This window comes from Lepidochelys olivacea (genome assembly GCF_965140295.1).
Source record: "Lepidochelys olivacea isolate rLepOli2 genome assembly, chromosome: 1".
Taxonomy (NCBI): domain Eukaryota; kingdom Metazoa; phylum Chordata; order Testudines; family Cheloniidae; genus Lepidochelys; species Lepidochelys olivacea.
In genome coordinates, this window is record NC_140411.1 from 149,841,894 (window position 1) to 149,856,203 (window position 14,310).

Consider the following 14,310-nt stretch of genomic DNA (forward strand, 5'->3'; position numbering starts at 1 on the left):
GAGCTCAAAGAAATGATTCTGAAAAGCAACATTTTAAAAACTTGGAACATTCCAAAACTGTGATGTCAGTGAGTTTTTAGGAGAGAATAGCCCTGCACTCTAATGATGTATTTCTCTTCTTTGACCTGACTCACAGCTTCTAATTACACTGTACTGGTACCATCAATATGGTCAGAATTTTTATCAGAATGAAAAACACAAATATGTCTAGCAACTGCACTTAATATGAATTTGCTTGCCAAATAATGCTGTCTTCTAACTTTATTTTAGTTATAAAAAGATGTTTAAATGGTAGATCAAATAAACAAATTTCCCTTTCTTCTTTTATATGCAACACCCTTTGTGTGGGGGATTTCTTACAATTTAAGAGTGATAAATTTACTGGGAACTGCCAGCAGGTGTTCAATACGAACACAGTACTCCACTTGGAATATCTAAGCTGTCCATAGCACAAACTGCACTACTAATTATGATTTACTTAGCATGTTTTTCTAGTTATAACTATAACTATATATATAATATATATATATATATATATATTCTTCAACACACTCTACTCTGGAAAGAAGGCTTCATATATTTTGCCATGAAAATATTATATTGTTTTCTTTATCAATAAAGTGTGATACTTGTTTATATTACAATTGCTGGGAAGTAAAACATGTCACTTTTTTTTTCTATAACAGGAATCTTTAAGAATATTTGCTTCCTCCCAATTCCACTTAAGTGCCAGATCAATTAACTGAAAAATAAAATAAGAAAGATTTGGTATTTACTAACAGAAATACAACATCTGTAAAACAAATACAATACGACTTGTAAAACAAGACACTTTGGTGCAGAGTGCACAAATAAATCCATTAAATTCCCACATGAACTGTGCAGCATTTAACACTTTTACTCTTTTTCTCATTAAAAAAGGTCACTCCAAATGAATCAATCACACTGTTTTTTGATGTATGCATTGCATTCATTCCCCCCGCAATTTTCTTACTACTCTCTCTCTTTGACATCCAGCTAGGAAGAACAGCTGTGGCACTGCAGATTTACCATTGACAAACAGCATCTAGACTTCTCTGGAAATACTCAGCTCATAACTAACACAGCACCATGCAGCAGCTTAGTGGTACATGGCTGTTCTCAATTCTCATCTTCTTTTTTTCTCATTCCCATTCCCCAGAGCACCAAAACCCTCCTGTTCCTCTTCTCCACACCTTTCCCCACACCAAAACACACGGCGATACTGGAAAATACCATTGTGGATAAAGCTGAATAAAATCATATAGGCTCAGAATCAAGTACAGCAGGATGCCAATCTTTCAGAATGTTGCTTGACCACCATGCTGGCTGTGAAACATTCATTTTTTCATTCTTTGAAATAAAACTACAGTACCTCCATATGGAACCATTAAAAAAATCCTATCCAGAGGACAGGTGGTAGTCAGTAATTAAAAACAAACATAATTAAAATTACTTTTTACATCAGTCTTTCATTTAAATTTCCCAGTATGTCCTGTCTTCTGTATGCTTGTCCTTTAAGACTTAACCCTGCAAACTCTTATGTGTGTACTTATTTTTACATGTGAGAATAGTCCCATTGACTTCAATAGGTCTACTCCTGTGCATGTTTGAAGGATTATAGACTGTCAGTTCTTTGGGGCGATAACTATCCTTATCATTGTGTTACGTATAGCAGCACATTCATCTTAATGTAGTGGAAATGTATGACATTTAAAACTGCTTTAAGGGCTCTTGGGCCCTTATGTCACTTGTCTAAAACATCTGTTTATAAAAATAAACAGATTTAAAAACTGACCTAATTGAACCTGAACTCTACACCTGAGAGTAAGACTTTTTGTACTGTACTTCATGTATATAGTACATCTAGTGAAGCCAAAATTCTGTCTGAGCTACTACTCTGCAAAAGTAACCCTTTTCTTCTCCTCAATTCTTTTCCCAACCCCTAACCCAATGACCAGCTATCATTCAATTTAAAATACAAGCACTGATAAAAAACATTTCTTTTGTATAATTTTTTTATAAAATGGTCCTATCTGCAAACTAGTGGTACTGTATGAAGACAGGGGAATAAGAAGTTTGTAAGGATTACAGGCCTAACTAAAAGGATTGTAGTTTAAAGTTTTCTTTTCAGGAGAATGTTGGCAGTTCCCAAGTGTTGCCTTCCCTACGGTGTCATACTGGCAATATGCTCTCAATTTAGAACTCAAGATTTAAAAAACTGGATTCACCCCAGCCAGCTAATGGCGGCATAGCATATTATTATTTGGATGATAACTTGAGGGGAATCCCTGTTAAAGAAATAAGAACCATATCCTGGGTACACAAATTTGGAGGCCAAAGGCTGGAGTTTATCTGCCAAGGACATGGTTTTTTCTGAGCTACCAGAAAGAATCCTTAAGTTATTTCTGAAATGTGCTCTTACCACTCTCATCCTTTAACTCCTTCCTTTCAATTTCCCAAGATGCTAACTCCACATCCTTCCATCCTAAAGGTCATTACCATTTGGTTTTAAAACTTATAAATACCTCTCCCCTTCAATTCTTTCCTCCTCTTTTCCCTTTTGATCTCTCTCTTTCAACCCTCTGTTTCCCCTCCCTCCTCCTCCCACTGATGTATTGATCTCAGGGACTCCTGGGATCTCCTTATTAAAATCTGCCAAGAAACTGAGGGGAAAGTTAGGTGATTTCCCTGACCATGATGGAGTTTACTCCCATCTGAATACTACTAAAGAATCCCTGCCAAAGGTGAATTTTCCCTAGAAGTAATATAAATACTGAGAAGGGCAAACACTTTGCCTGTAGATTCAACTAGACAGTTCCAAGTGATTTTTTTTATAATATATCCCAAGGTAAGATACCTCTCAGACTCACTTATTCAGCTGTTCATCATGGGATGATATGTAGCCATATCATATATGAGGTTGCAACAGCATTTCTGTGTAAAGCCCAATGTTCAAACTGTTCTAAAATTCACAGGCAGTCAAGATGGGCCTGACAATTATTATGCCACTTCAGAACATAAGGTAAAGTTTGTGATGTAATATTGGTGATTTTTCACTGTAAAAAGCAAATTTGCCCGGTCAAATTTGGTAAAAAATGTAAGATCTTTTAGATATAAATGCTTATATATATTTATTGGAGAATCCTTAGCAGACAGAGTAAAGAAATTTACTTACTCACTGTCCAGATATTAGCAAGCAACTAGATAGTGCCTTTGTAAATCAGCCACCCAGAGCACAGGGAGAGAATACTCTTATGGACACATCAAATGGATTACTACAAAATCACTTTTTTGACATTAAAATCAAATAAATCCAACAATAACTTTACAGCTTCCTTTTTTACCTCCCTGTCAGCTATGTTCACCACCCAATCCCAAACACCTTTTGCTGAGGTAAGGCTGTTCTTGTGACAAGATTCACGTATTCTGCTTTAAGTTTAAAACCGAGTTGGAAGGACTCTTTATTCTCTCAAAGCACTGCTATGTTACCAACTACAAGAGATGTATCTAAACTCTCTGCTACTGAAAGAAGGCTGCTACAGGAAAACAAGGTGGGTTTCTCTCACAAGCCATGATGCCAGGTGCCAGCCTGAAGCAAGTCTGAGAAGAAATTTGGACACGGACTCCTCAGTTATTATCAGCTTCCTGTGTTTTTACTGAAAACTAGCATTGAGTTGATTATATAGGACATCTACCATTCATTTTAAAATATAACTTAAGGTACATCACATTACTCTCATTTTTGGTATAAGCACATCGTCAGCTCTTGTGGATGTAAAGTTGTTCAGGTACTGGGGGAAGTGAACATAACTGAACAAGGTAAGGTAAGGGGGTCAGAGAAATATTTTGTTACACATTTCAGGCCAATAGTATTAACCCAATGATATATCCTTTAGAGTAACCATACCCTATCTAAGGAACTCTTGGACCTTTGGTATCAGAATGTATGTGTTATAAGAACCATGGCATTCAACAACAGAGTTCATTTTTATTGTGATACAGTTGCTACCTCAAACAGGAAGCGCTCTCAGGTTATCATTTAAATAAACAGTTGTCACATGGATTCTTGCCTTCTTAAATTTTACAGGGATATAAACATCTAATTTTACTGATCTACAGGCTTAATTTATAAAAATTACATTGATATAATAACAGGATAAATCCATGCCAATTTCTGAATTATGTCTAATATTACATAAACTGGAAAGCAATGTCACATATAATTATTGCTACAAAGACAAACCACAAGGGTAATTAACACAGCTGAGATTTCATATTACCACAAGTGCTAAAGCAGACAGTAAAGTTCATTATTTTCATCTCCAGCATACGGCCATGTATCAATCTAGGCCTCAAGGGAACACATGATGTATTTAAATTAGCTAATAAAACACAACATATAATTACATAACTCCTTGGAGTAACTAGTATGTAAAGTGTGAAAATTCTCCAGAAAGTGTTATAAATGTGCAAATCACCTCAACTATTACACTGCTGTCAGTTCAGACAAATGATGCATGCAAATACATGCTCGTAGAAACAAACATTGCATTATAATGCACAGGTTTAATATAATTACATCATCAGGAAATCAGAATGTGCAGTTACGTTTGACTCCCCACCCCTCAGTGAATGAACTGTTAAGTGCTGAAGGCATATTAACCTTATTTTCTACTCATGAGTTCTGATCTAATGATTTCTGATCAACAGAATCTAAAGGAACACCTCTAAATGTGTGAAGTCCCCAGACAAATTATTTATGTTATAAGAAGTCCTATCCACCCAATGGAACATTAATTTCCCTAGTTTCTTCAAAAAATATTGAGTTTGAGAAAGGATAGCAAAATCTTAGAGGTTAGAGACATGTTCCCTTGATATACTCAAACCATTAGTAACAAGAGAAGAAATAAATATACACTTGACCCTTAAATTTAGGGGTTTTCCAATATTTCTGAAGATAAAATCTTTATCAAAGATGTATTTTTCTACTTAATGTCCTCAAATTATAATGGGCCAAATTCATTTTGTGGGCCAATGGAATTACAAGAGGGAAGAAATAGCCCATTAATTAGCACCCTCTATCATTATTTTCACAGTTCCTAAAACCTCTCTGACACACACTATTTCTGGGTCAACTATACCTCTTCTGTAGTGCAAGTTTGTTTCAACAGATTTTAAAAAGACAATGATAAAACTTGGAAGTTTCCTGAGAGTCAGTGGAAAAAAACACTACTTGGAAACCTACATTTAGCTTCACATACTGTGGTCTTAATTCATCACTGCTGAGTTCAAAAATCCTGCCTCAAAGCCCCAGTGGCAAAAAGTCAGCCTGGGAGACCGAGGGAGCTTAAAAATGGGCACAACTTTTTGGGAAGTGGTTATGGCCCAGATATACATTAAATCAGCACTTCCCTTTACCAGCATTCACTGGTGGGGCTGCAGAAGAGCTTTATTGAACAAATGCCCTACCTACCAGTGGTCCTGAGGGCAAACATTGCCTGTTCTACCTTGAAGTGAACTCCCCCTAACTTCTCTGGGATTGGCTGGCACAGTGAAGTTGAAATTCAGACTTGTCTATCTCTTGTGGCTGTCATGACACTTTCTGTAAAGTGAAGGGGATACTCTTAGTATTGAGGACAACGTTCCCTCTCCAGTTAGTTGTTTAATTTTTCTTCTAGCTTGACTATGTGGCTGAAGTTTCCCTTGCTATCTTTTCTACTCCATTCTACACATTAATATCTCCAGCAGAAAAGAATAGCAAAACACCATCACTCTTAAAATCCCATTAGCATCTGGCCCTTTCTTAAAGCATCTTTTCACACCCACTTGTTTTTGAGCACGTTGCCTGTAACAGTTAATTGGCAAACCTGATGCCCAAACTGGTGTATGAACTAGTGCCTGCTGCAAGTGGCTACTATATTTCTCTGTGCATGATCACAACATTACTAGTGTCTAACTTGCTGTCTTGTAAGTGCTTTGACACATATTCATAGGAAAAGTGTACTGAAAAGCTAGATCTAGATTCAGTTCTATTGCATATTCTCATCTCCTCATGTTTAAAACTTAATTGCCTGTGGCCTGCGTGGGAGATTTATGCACAAAGCCTCTAACTGACAAGCTTTTGGTTTCAACCATATGTGTCTTAAAACTAGAGCTAGCCAGAAATTGTCTGACAGGACGTTTTTCCACCAAAGAATGCCATTTCATGGAAGCTGAAACAACCCACAGAGATAGTTTGATTTAGACTAAAGTCTATGGAAAACAGGCAGGCTTCCATCAGAAACCTGGCTGGTTTCCTCCCACCTTACCTACCTGGCTCCTCAGCAGCCCGCTGGATGGGCTAATGAAGAGCCAAGAGCCTGGAAGCTCTGGGAATCATGGACCCAAAGTTCTCAGGTTTCTCTGCAGCTCACTAGGCAGGCTGACAGGAAGCCAGGAGCCTAGAAGCAAAGGGAACCCCAGCTTCCAAGATCCCAGCTCCTCAGCATCCTGGGTTCCCATGGTCTTTGGCTTAGGGCCAGGCAGCTAAGTGGATTGCCTTGGAGTAGGGGACTGCTGGACTTTCAGGGTCTGTAGCCTTGTGGCACCCAGCCCCAGGATTACCGCAGGCCTGAGGCCCCCAGGGCTCTCCCTTTCATGTAGAACTTTGAAATGTTTGGTTTTCATTCCAAATCAGAATGAAATCAAATTTTGAAATTCTATGCAAAATGCAATTACCTTTCTGTACAAACAGCTCTGCTTAAACATTCTTTATACTAGCCCAGGTGTTCCATCTTACATTAATTTAGGAGGGGAGGGGGGAAAGTGTAAGCTGCAACCATCCCCCTACAGAATTAACATGAGATGATCCTCACCAAATGCAGTTCAATTTAATAGACTGAGCTTTAAAATAAATTAAAGATACAATCTTTATTTGATCATTTTCCATACCTTGTTCACTGTTATGATCAGAGTCACAGCACATGGTAGACTCACTCCATAATAATTGTCTTTGTTTGAAACACTTTAAACTTTCTCCAAAAGAAAAACAAAACGCTTTCATGTTCTGTAAGTTTTGCCTGTCTTCGTTGCTTCATGACAACATCACATAGCAAACATTAAGGGCTCTATTTCTATTCTCAAGAAAATAATCTTCTGGATGGCACTTGAATTTCACTGGAATTTCTAGAAAAGCTAATGTGTTCCCTCCCTCTTTCCCAGTTATTTATTGCTTTATGTATGCTTCCAACTTTCCTTGTCTGCTTGTAAGAGATCCACTTTCATTCACACACTACCCTGGGTAGTATAACTCAAAGGGGAAGAGTAAGAAGTAGAAAAAAGAAGAAAAAAAAAACCAGGTCACAGTTGTGCAATATATACATGTCGTTTTCATTAAATACATCAAATTGAAAAAGCAGCTTTTATAAGGCACTGAAACCTGGCCTGTATGGACTTCAGGGCTCCCTTTTGCCCATTGACATGGGGTCCATCAGTGGAAACCCATGTCTTGCATTTACTAGTCACTGGCCCTTTGGCCATTCACCAACACTGGACACTTGCTGCATGTTGTGACCAGCTGACACTCGTACAATTTCTAATGTTAAAAATTCCTACATCCTGTATCTATTTAATCTGTGTATTACCCTAATCATAATGCTATGAGGAAGGGGGGGGGGAACATTAATCCCCGGCCAATTTGGCCCAGATGGGAAAAGTTACTTCCTGAGCCTTTGAACAGACAATCAGTTAGACAGAGCAACATGAAAACACAGTTCCTATACAATATAACTTATATGGAGGGAGCACATGTTCTGCTAAAAATGGGGCAAGGAGCCTGGGGGAAAACAAAACAAAACAGGCCAAGCTTTAAAGAAATGATTGTGGGAGGAAAGAGCCAATTGACTTGCACCTCTGTGGTTCTCCATTGGCAATGCCAGGGAAGAGGGGCTTATCCCTATATACATTCCTCCTTCATCCTAAAGCTGTCCGGCAGCTTGCAGATCCAGTCAAGTTTCCCATCCATTAAAACAGCGTGTGACAGTGATAAATATTTACTATCTATACAATTAATTTTAAAGGGAAGGCAGTGTGGAATAATGATCACTGAATTGGGAATCAGGAGTAGAGCTAGCAGGGAAATTTCTTCATGAAGTTTTTCAGTGAAAAAAGCCAATTCATCATAACCAAAATTTTGCGAAACAAGGTCGGGTTTGACAAAGTTTCCCAACTCACAAAAAACTGAGAAAAAAGTTTTGAAGTTGTCAAAACATTTTGTTTTTACAATTTTCAATGAAAAATTCTGGATTTCCTGTTCAAAATGGATTTCCTTTTAAATTTAAACTGAAAAAAAGGTTAAAAATAGATTGAAATAAAAATGTTCCAAATTAGCAAAATGTAACATTAGAATAAACTAATTCTTTTTCATTTTGGGTCATTCAGTTTGTGAATATTTTCAGGATTTTGACTATTCATCCTAATTTGAGATGTGAAAATTTTTTAAATCTTGGAAATTATTCACGAGATAAGAAAAAACATTTCTCGTCCAGCTGTAATCAGGAGTTCCTGCATTGTAATATTGGCTCTGACACTCATGGTCTGCCTTTGGGTAAGTCACTGCACCTTTGATCTCAGCTTCCCTTCTTGCTTCTTCTTACATGGGGATAGTAATGCTTACCAACAAACATCACAGGTTCTTGTGATGATTAGTTCATGTCTATAGACTACTTCACATGCATAACGTGCTGTATGAATTCTAATCACATTATTAAATAACACTGATCAAGTGATGATATGACCTTCGCAGTATGTATCATGTATGCATAATGTTTATAGATAATCATTTATTTGCTATATCGTAAGTCCCTTGGGATAAGGACCATTGTCCTTTCTGTTTTGTAGAGCAACACGTACATTGCTGGCCCACAATAAATAAGAATAATTTATTAACTTGCTCATATAATTTTTTTAAGATGATGGTTTGGATTCGTGAACAATGCTATCATCATACCCAGAGAATCAGCCATACGCTATTGAGCAAATAGAAGTGGATGAAGGCTAGCAGTTTGTTCTCCAAATAAGTTCCATACATATTAATGCTTAATTGAATAGAAGAATTACCTTTATCATTTGAGGAATATTCCCAGTCTTTAGATCAGAAATCTGAGGTCAATCTCACACATGATAAGTAGTGCAGTACAAAGCAAACAAACACTTGAGCTGTTTCAAAACACAGCCCTGAACTTAAAAGTTAGTGAAACTCAGTCCCTGTCATCTGGTTTGCAGTGCTGCACTACTTTTAAATTAATTATAGGCCGCTCTTATAACAATTATGATTTCATGTAATACAGAATCATGCTAATCACCTTTATCAAAAAGAGTTTTTTCCCTTAAAGCACCCAGCAGGACTTCATTTACCTCAATAAAAATGTCCTGGATTTCAGTATGGGAAAGAACAGGCACTTTCCCACCCTATACCGTTCCTTACATGAGGAGGAAAAAAATTCCAACAAATTTCATAGTGACATCAACCACATTAATTCCATTCAAGAGAAAGACATTTCCTAATCCACTTGTGCTTGCAGCACTCATGAATTATGAGGTTTTTCTGGAGGATTAAACATGCTATGAAGTGGCTGATAAACAGTGATAGGCAAATAGTCTAGCCTAGCCAAAAGTATCATGCTCCAGAGAGAGAGATTGACAGAGAGCTAGAGAAACAAAAAGATATTTCATGAAGATATTTTCCCCCCTTCTACCCATCAGCCTTCACTGAAAGTCAAAAATTACTGCTCCATGGGTGGACAGATATATATGAATCAGCTGGGAGTAAGTGACAATAAAACAGCTGCTGCTGTGCCTTTGCATACTAATGTTTCTTTTTAATATGTAAGAATCACTGCTCTTGCTGCACAGCCAAGATCAAACAGTGAACAGAATGGTGTTTGCATCTTGAAAAGGAAGCAAACAGAGATACTGCTACACATTTTGCCCTTCATATATTGAGAAGACATTTTTTTAAAAACATAGCAAAAGCCCTGATGAAAATTCAGACTTATGCCAGTGCAACAATTCCTTTAAAAGACAACTCCCAAGGTTTAAAAAAAAATATTTTAACTTACAATACAGTTATTTCTTATTTCATTTACTCAGTGGGTCTAAAGTTGAGCCGAATATAATGTTAAATGTTTCTTTCTCATATTTTATTGTATGTGCTCTGCTTTCTTCATCCAAGGATGACTCCCTCCACAGTAATTTTAAAAAGCATTGCAGGCTGCAAACATGGTATTTCTGACCAAATATAACTCTATTTCTAATAACTTCAACTATATTTAAGAATCAAATACTAGACTTCAGTTTGCAAGGAACTCTGTTTTAGCGGATGAGCCATTTTTATGTGACATACAAAAGTTACCACGCCAACTTAAATTATTGCTAATATCGCACACAACCTAGAAGTGTAAAAGGAGAACTTGGAATATTTTTTAATTCCAGTAGCAATCAAAAAATAAGATACTTGAGAGTGAAAAGAGATGGACTGTACGGGATATAAATGGTCTAATTCAGTACAGCAGGATCTCCCATTCATAACTACTTCTCAAGGATCATACCAACTAAAGTCAGACATAGAGGAGTGAAAATTTTGAGTATTTTTAAATAAAAACATTGGATAACCATAATCAACTTTTCAAGCAAAAAAGATTTGATTTCTAAGGAATGCAACATTTCTGACTTTTAAAGTACAGTGTAATGGAGTTAATTAATAATGCATTAGCATTACAATGGAAAAACGAGTTATAGTAGAATAAATAGTATAAAGTGCATTTGAGAAAAAAGGCAACGCTATCTCTAACCTAATGTTATTTATGGAACACAATCTCTGTAATTTTCAATTAATTCACATTTAAATTAATGTACAAACAAATTAACTATTATCGTCTCCAGACTCTGGAGTTTCCAGATTTGGATGTGGGTGAATTTATTACCAAGGTGAAGCTAAAGCACTGTAAGTACATTTTACCATACAGCTCTGCCTTATATACACCACAATAATTTAACAAATCTGTGAACACACATCCCTATTAAGGGAGCACAATGTAAATATAAGTGCCTCAGCCATAGTTTTTCATCTCTAATGATGAATCTTTTCTTATGAAGACTCTCTTAAAAAAAACCAAGAAAACATGCCACCTTCTCTTTCTTAACATTAAAGGTAGAGAAAGCATTTTTTTTTATCCAGGGAAAATAATTGTCTGAAAATTGTATGATCATTAACTATGACAGGCCATCTTCTTTTATTCCAACTGAACACGTTAACAAAAATCAACCAAATGCAAGATTAATATTTTTGAAGTATTTGAAAGTAATGGAGCAAAACTAATTCAGTTAAACAACAGAGAATAAACTAGACACAATATACAGGATTGCTATAAATATCAGAAATGCATAACAAACACTCATATATGTCAATAACTCTTACTTTAAGACTCTGCATCAGCACCATAATTAATTTTTCTGCAATATAAAATCTAAATATCTGTTTCAGCAAAGTTTATTTCTGTTTGTTTTAAGTTGTGCTTCAAAACACACAGTATCTCATTCCATGTCTAAATGACTCAGTCACTGAAAGATCAGGATGTTAAACAGAATCAGAATGTGTCACCCAATTTTTAAAGGAATTCCCCAAAGCAACAATTAAACATTGGTACCACAATCAGTATTATTTTCAATTTCATTTCAGTTTAAAATAAGCTAAACAGCATGCACAAGCACAAAGAAATCATTATCTTGCATTCATGCAGGTCTATGTAGCTAAAACACTTGACTTACCTGCCACTGTTTCATGAGCTCCCGAACCTCTTTCGTGTCCTCTAGTATCCTTTCCTTGTGTGTAGCATCCTGCAGGACATTGGCAGTTGTCTCTGCTTCTGTAAGCCAGGCAAGGAACTTTTCCAGATCCAGGTAGAACTGTTGCAGCAGCCTTAGAGCTGCTTCCAGTTCAGCTTCTCGCTCACTAACCCTGTGCAAGCACAAACAGTCAAATGCAGTACTCACAGAAATCAGAACAAGTGTAGATTTTTTAAAAACAAACAAACCCACAAACCCACAGCAGGTTTTTACTGTACTAATCAAGAGAAGAGAATTTGTAGATAAGCTACTATAATGAAAGAAAATGTACATAAGAATGATGCACTATATACTGTATGCCCTTCCATCCCCCAAGCTAATGTTCATCTCTGTCTTTTTGGATGGTGGGAGGAGGTACACAATGACATTTTTCAACTGCAATCTAGAGGAAATGACATTACTTTGGTAAAGAACACCATGTACTATACCTGAAATTTTGGAACTCAAACAAATCAAGGTTAATTCCTTTCAAATATGATCAAAGCTTTTTCACTTATCACTCATAAGCCTGCTGCTGCCTGCAAGCTTGTTTAATTTTTGGAAATCACAAAGTAGTTTTTGGTCACTGAGTGGCAAGGATAGTTTACTGCAATTAATAATTCCTCTAAGTTGCAAGCTTTGGGAGCTGTATTCATCACCTTGTGTCCTAACAATGCAGAAGATGTTCAAAGGGTCATGAAGCTGCTCTACCATATAGAAAGGTCTTACACAAATTATACAATGAAACAACCATAAAAAGATCTATATCAGCTTTTTAATAAAAGATCACCTTTGAAATCTCAAGAATATTTCTCTGCCTTTGGCAAAAACCTAAATTATAACAATTTGGTAAAGAAGAATATTCAAGGACCAAGTGTTCCTGTAATAAAAACCCCTTAGGTATATGGTAAATTTGGTCTGATCCACCAGAACTAGTAGAAAATTTATGTCCTATTTGCACGCACAGTTTTTGATTATTAAATTAGGCTCAAAATTGATTAAAAATTCAAACACCTGCATGTGACACATCACTTATTAATATGTGACTGTCAATTATTAAGCAAAACTATAATTTATTTGGACAGTAACTTTATCATGGGAAGTGCATACTCAGCAATAAACAACTCCTGAAGATCTGATGGCAGCACTGCTCATGCATGAGTTGTTTATTCATCATGGGAGATGTTTTTGCTGAGCACACATTCTTCAGCAGTGTAGTTATTGCTAACATAGGATAGAAGCCTCCTCTTTTGTCTTCACTGCATTAGCTTGGAATGCATGGAATAGGTTCAGAAAGTATCAACCATTCATAATAAAAGGGTTGAGTCTAAACATTTATCATCTCATAAATATAGTTTAAGGTGTGATAACTGAACACTAGCTCCATATACTGATTGGCAAAGGAAGTTAAGACTAGATCTCTTATACATCAGAATCCTACCACTGAGGAGACTCTCAAACAATTGCCTCCTACTGTCGATAGATCTGTGTGTGACAGCAAAGCAGCAAAATTCTATATGTATCTTCCCCTATCTGCAGTAAACATATCACCATATGCATCTGATTGTGGGAGGTATTTCCAGAGTTGCACTGCTCAATCGTATGTTCAGTCTTCAACCAATAGCTAGTTTCATATTTGTGCATGATGTTTCAGCATAGCCTACTTTTCCTGGCTAACGAACAGCTATGTGACCTGAATTTACACAACTTTCTACTGATGAGCATTTATGTTTGGGTTGGAAGTCCAAGAGTGATGCAGTTTTCTAGGTAGTCTGAAAGAAAGTTGCACAACAGATTATCCCAGAAATATTTTCCAACATTGTAAATTTCCCACCAATTCACACTGAAATCATGAAATTTCTGTGTGCTAGAGCCAATATTAAATCTTGTTTATTGTCACCAAAAGGTTAGATTCCTAAAGAACGAAAGGCACAACCTATTACCTAGCTGTTGCTGAACCAGAAAAAACAAGAATTAGGCTGAAAAATAGTTTTAAGGTGCTTTACCCATTTACCATGTTTTTTCATCAAGGATTCTTCCAAACTATGAATACAGCCAGGAAACAGAGGGATTTAAAGCAGCCAGTCATAGCTCAGAAGTGTAAGAGCAGCGAATTCAATTCAGTCAAATGACGACAATTTATTAATTCAGAGCTAAAATCCACAATCCATGTTTCACATTTTAAAACATTACTTGTGTCTCTCAACCACCTTGTGACAAAGGTGAGTATAATTATTGAACCCATTTTTGTAATACGGAAAGAGAAAAAATGTTAAATCCCTTGTCTTAGGCTATTCATTCATTCATTTATTATTTCTTCAAGAGATAAAGGACTGTATTCTGATGTCAGTTACATATGTGCAAATCTGGAGTTACTCTCTTTAAATCAATAGAATTATTCCAATTTTACACTGGTATGAGTAGCAT

The 14,310-nt window shown here is 36.4% G+C and overlaps 1 protein-coding gene across 3 annotated transcripts in view; it reads right to left on the reverse strand.

The window, feature by feature from the left end:
- The window catches only part of DMD (dystrophin), a gene marked incomplete at both ends in the record, with an annotated part of 1,846,964 nt that overhangs the window by 381,469 nt on the left and 1,451,185 nt on the right, over positions 1-14,310 (reverse strand). For all 3 annotated transcript variants that reach the window (XM_084636024.1, XM_084636023.1, XM_084636025.1), the window contains one exon: positions 11,827-12,016. In XM_084636024.1, the coding sequence (XP_084492150.1) occupies positions 11,827-12,016 (190 nt within the window). The remainder of the gene's footprint in view (positions 1-11,826; positions 12,017-14,310) is intronic.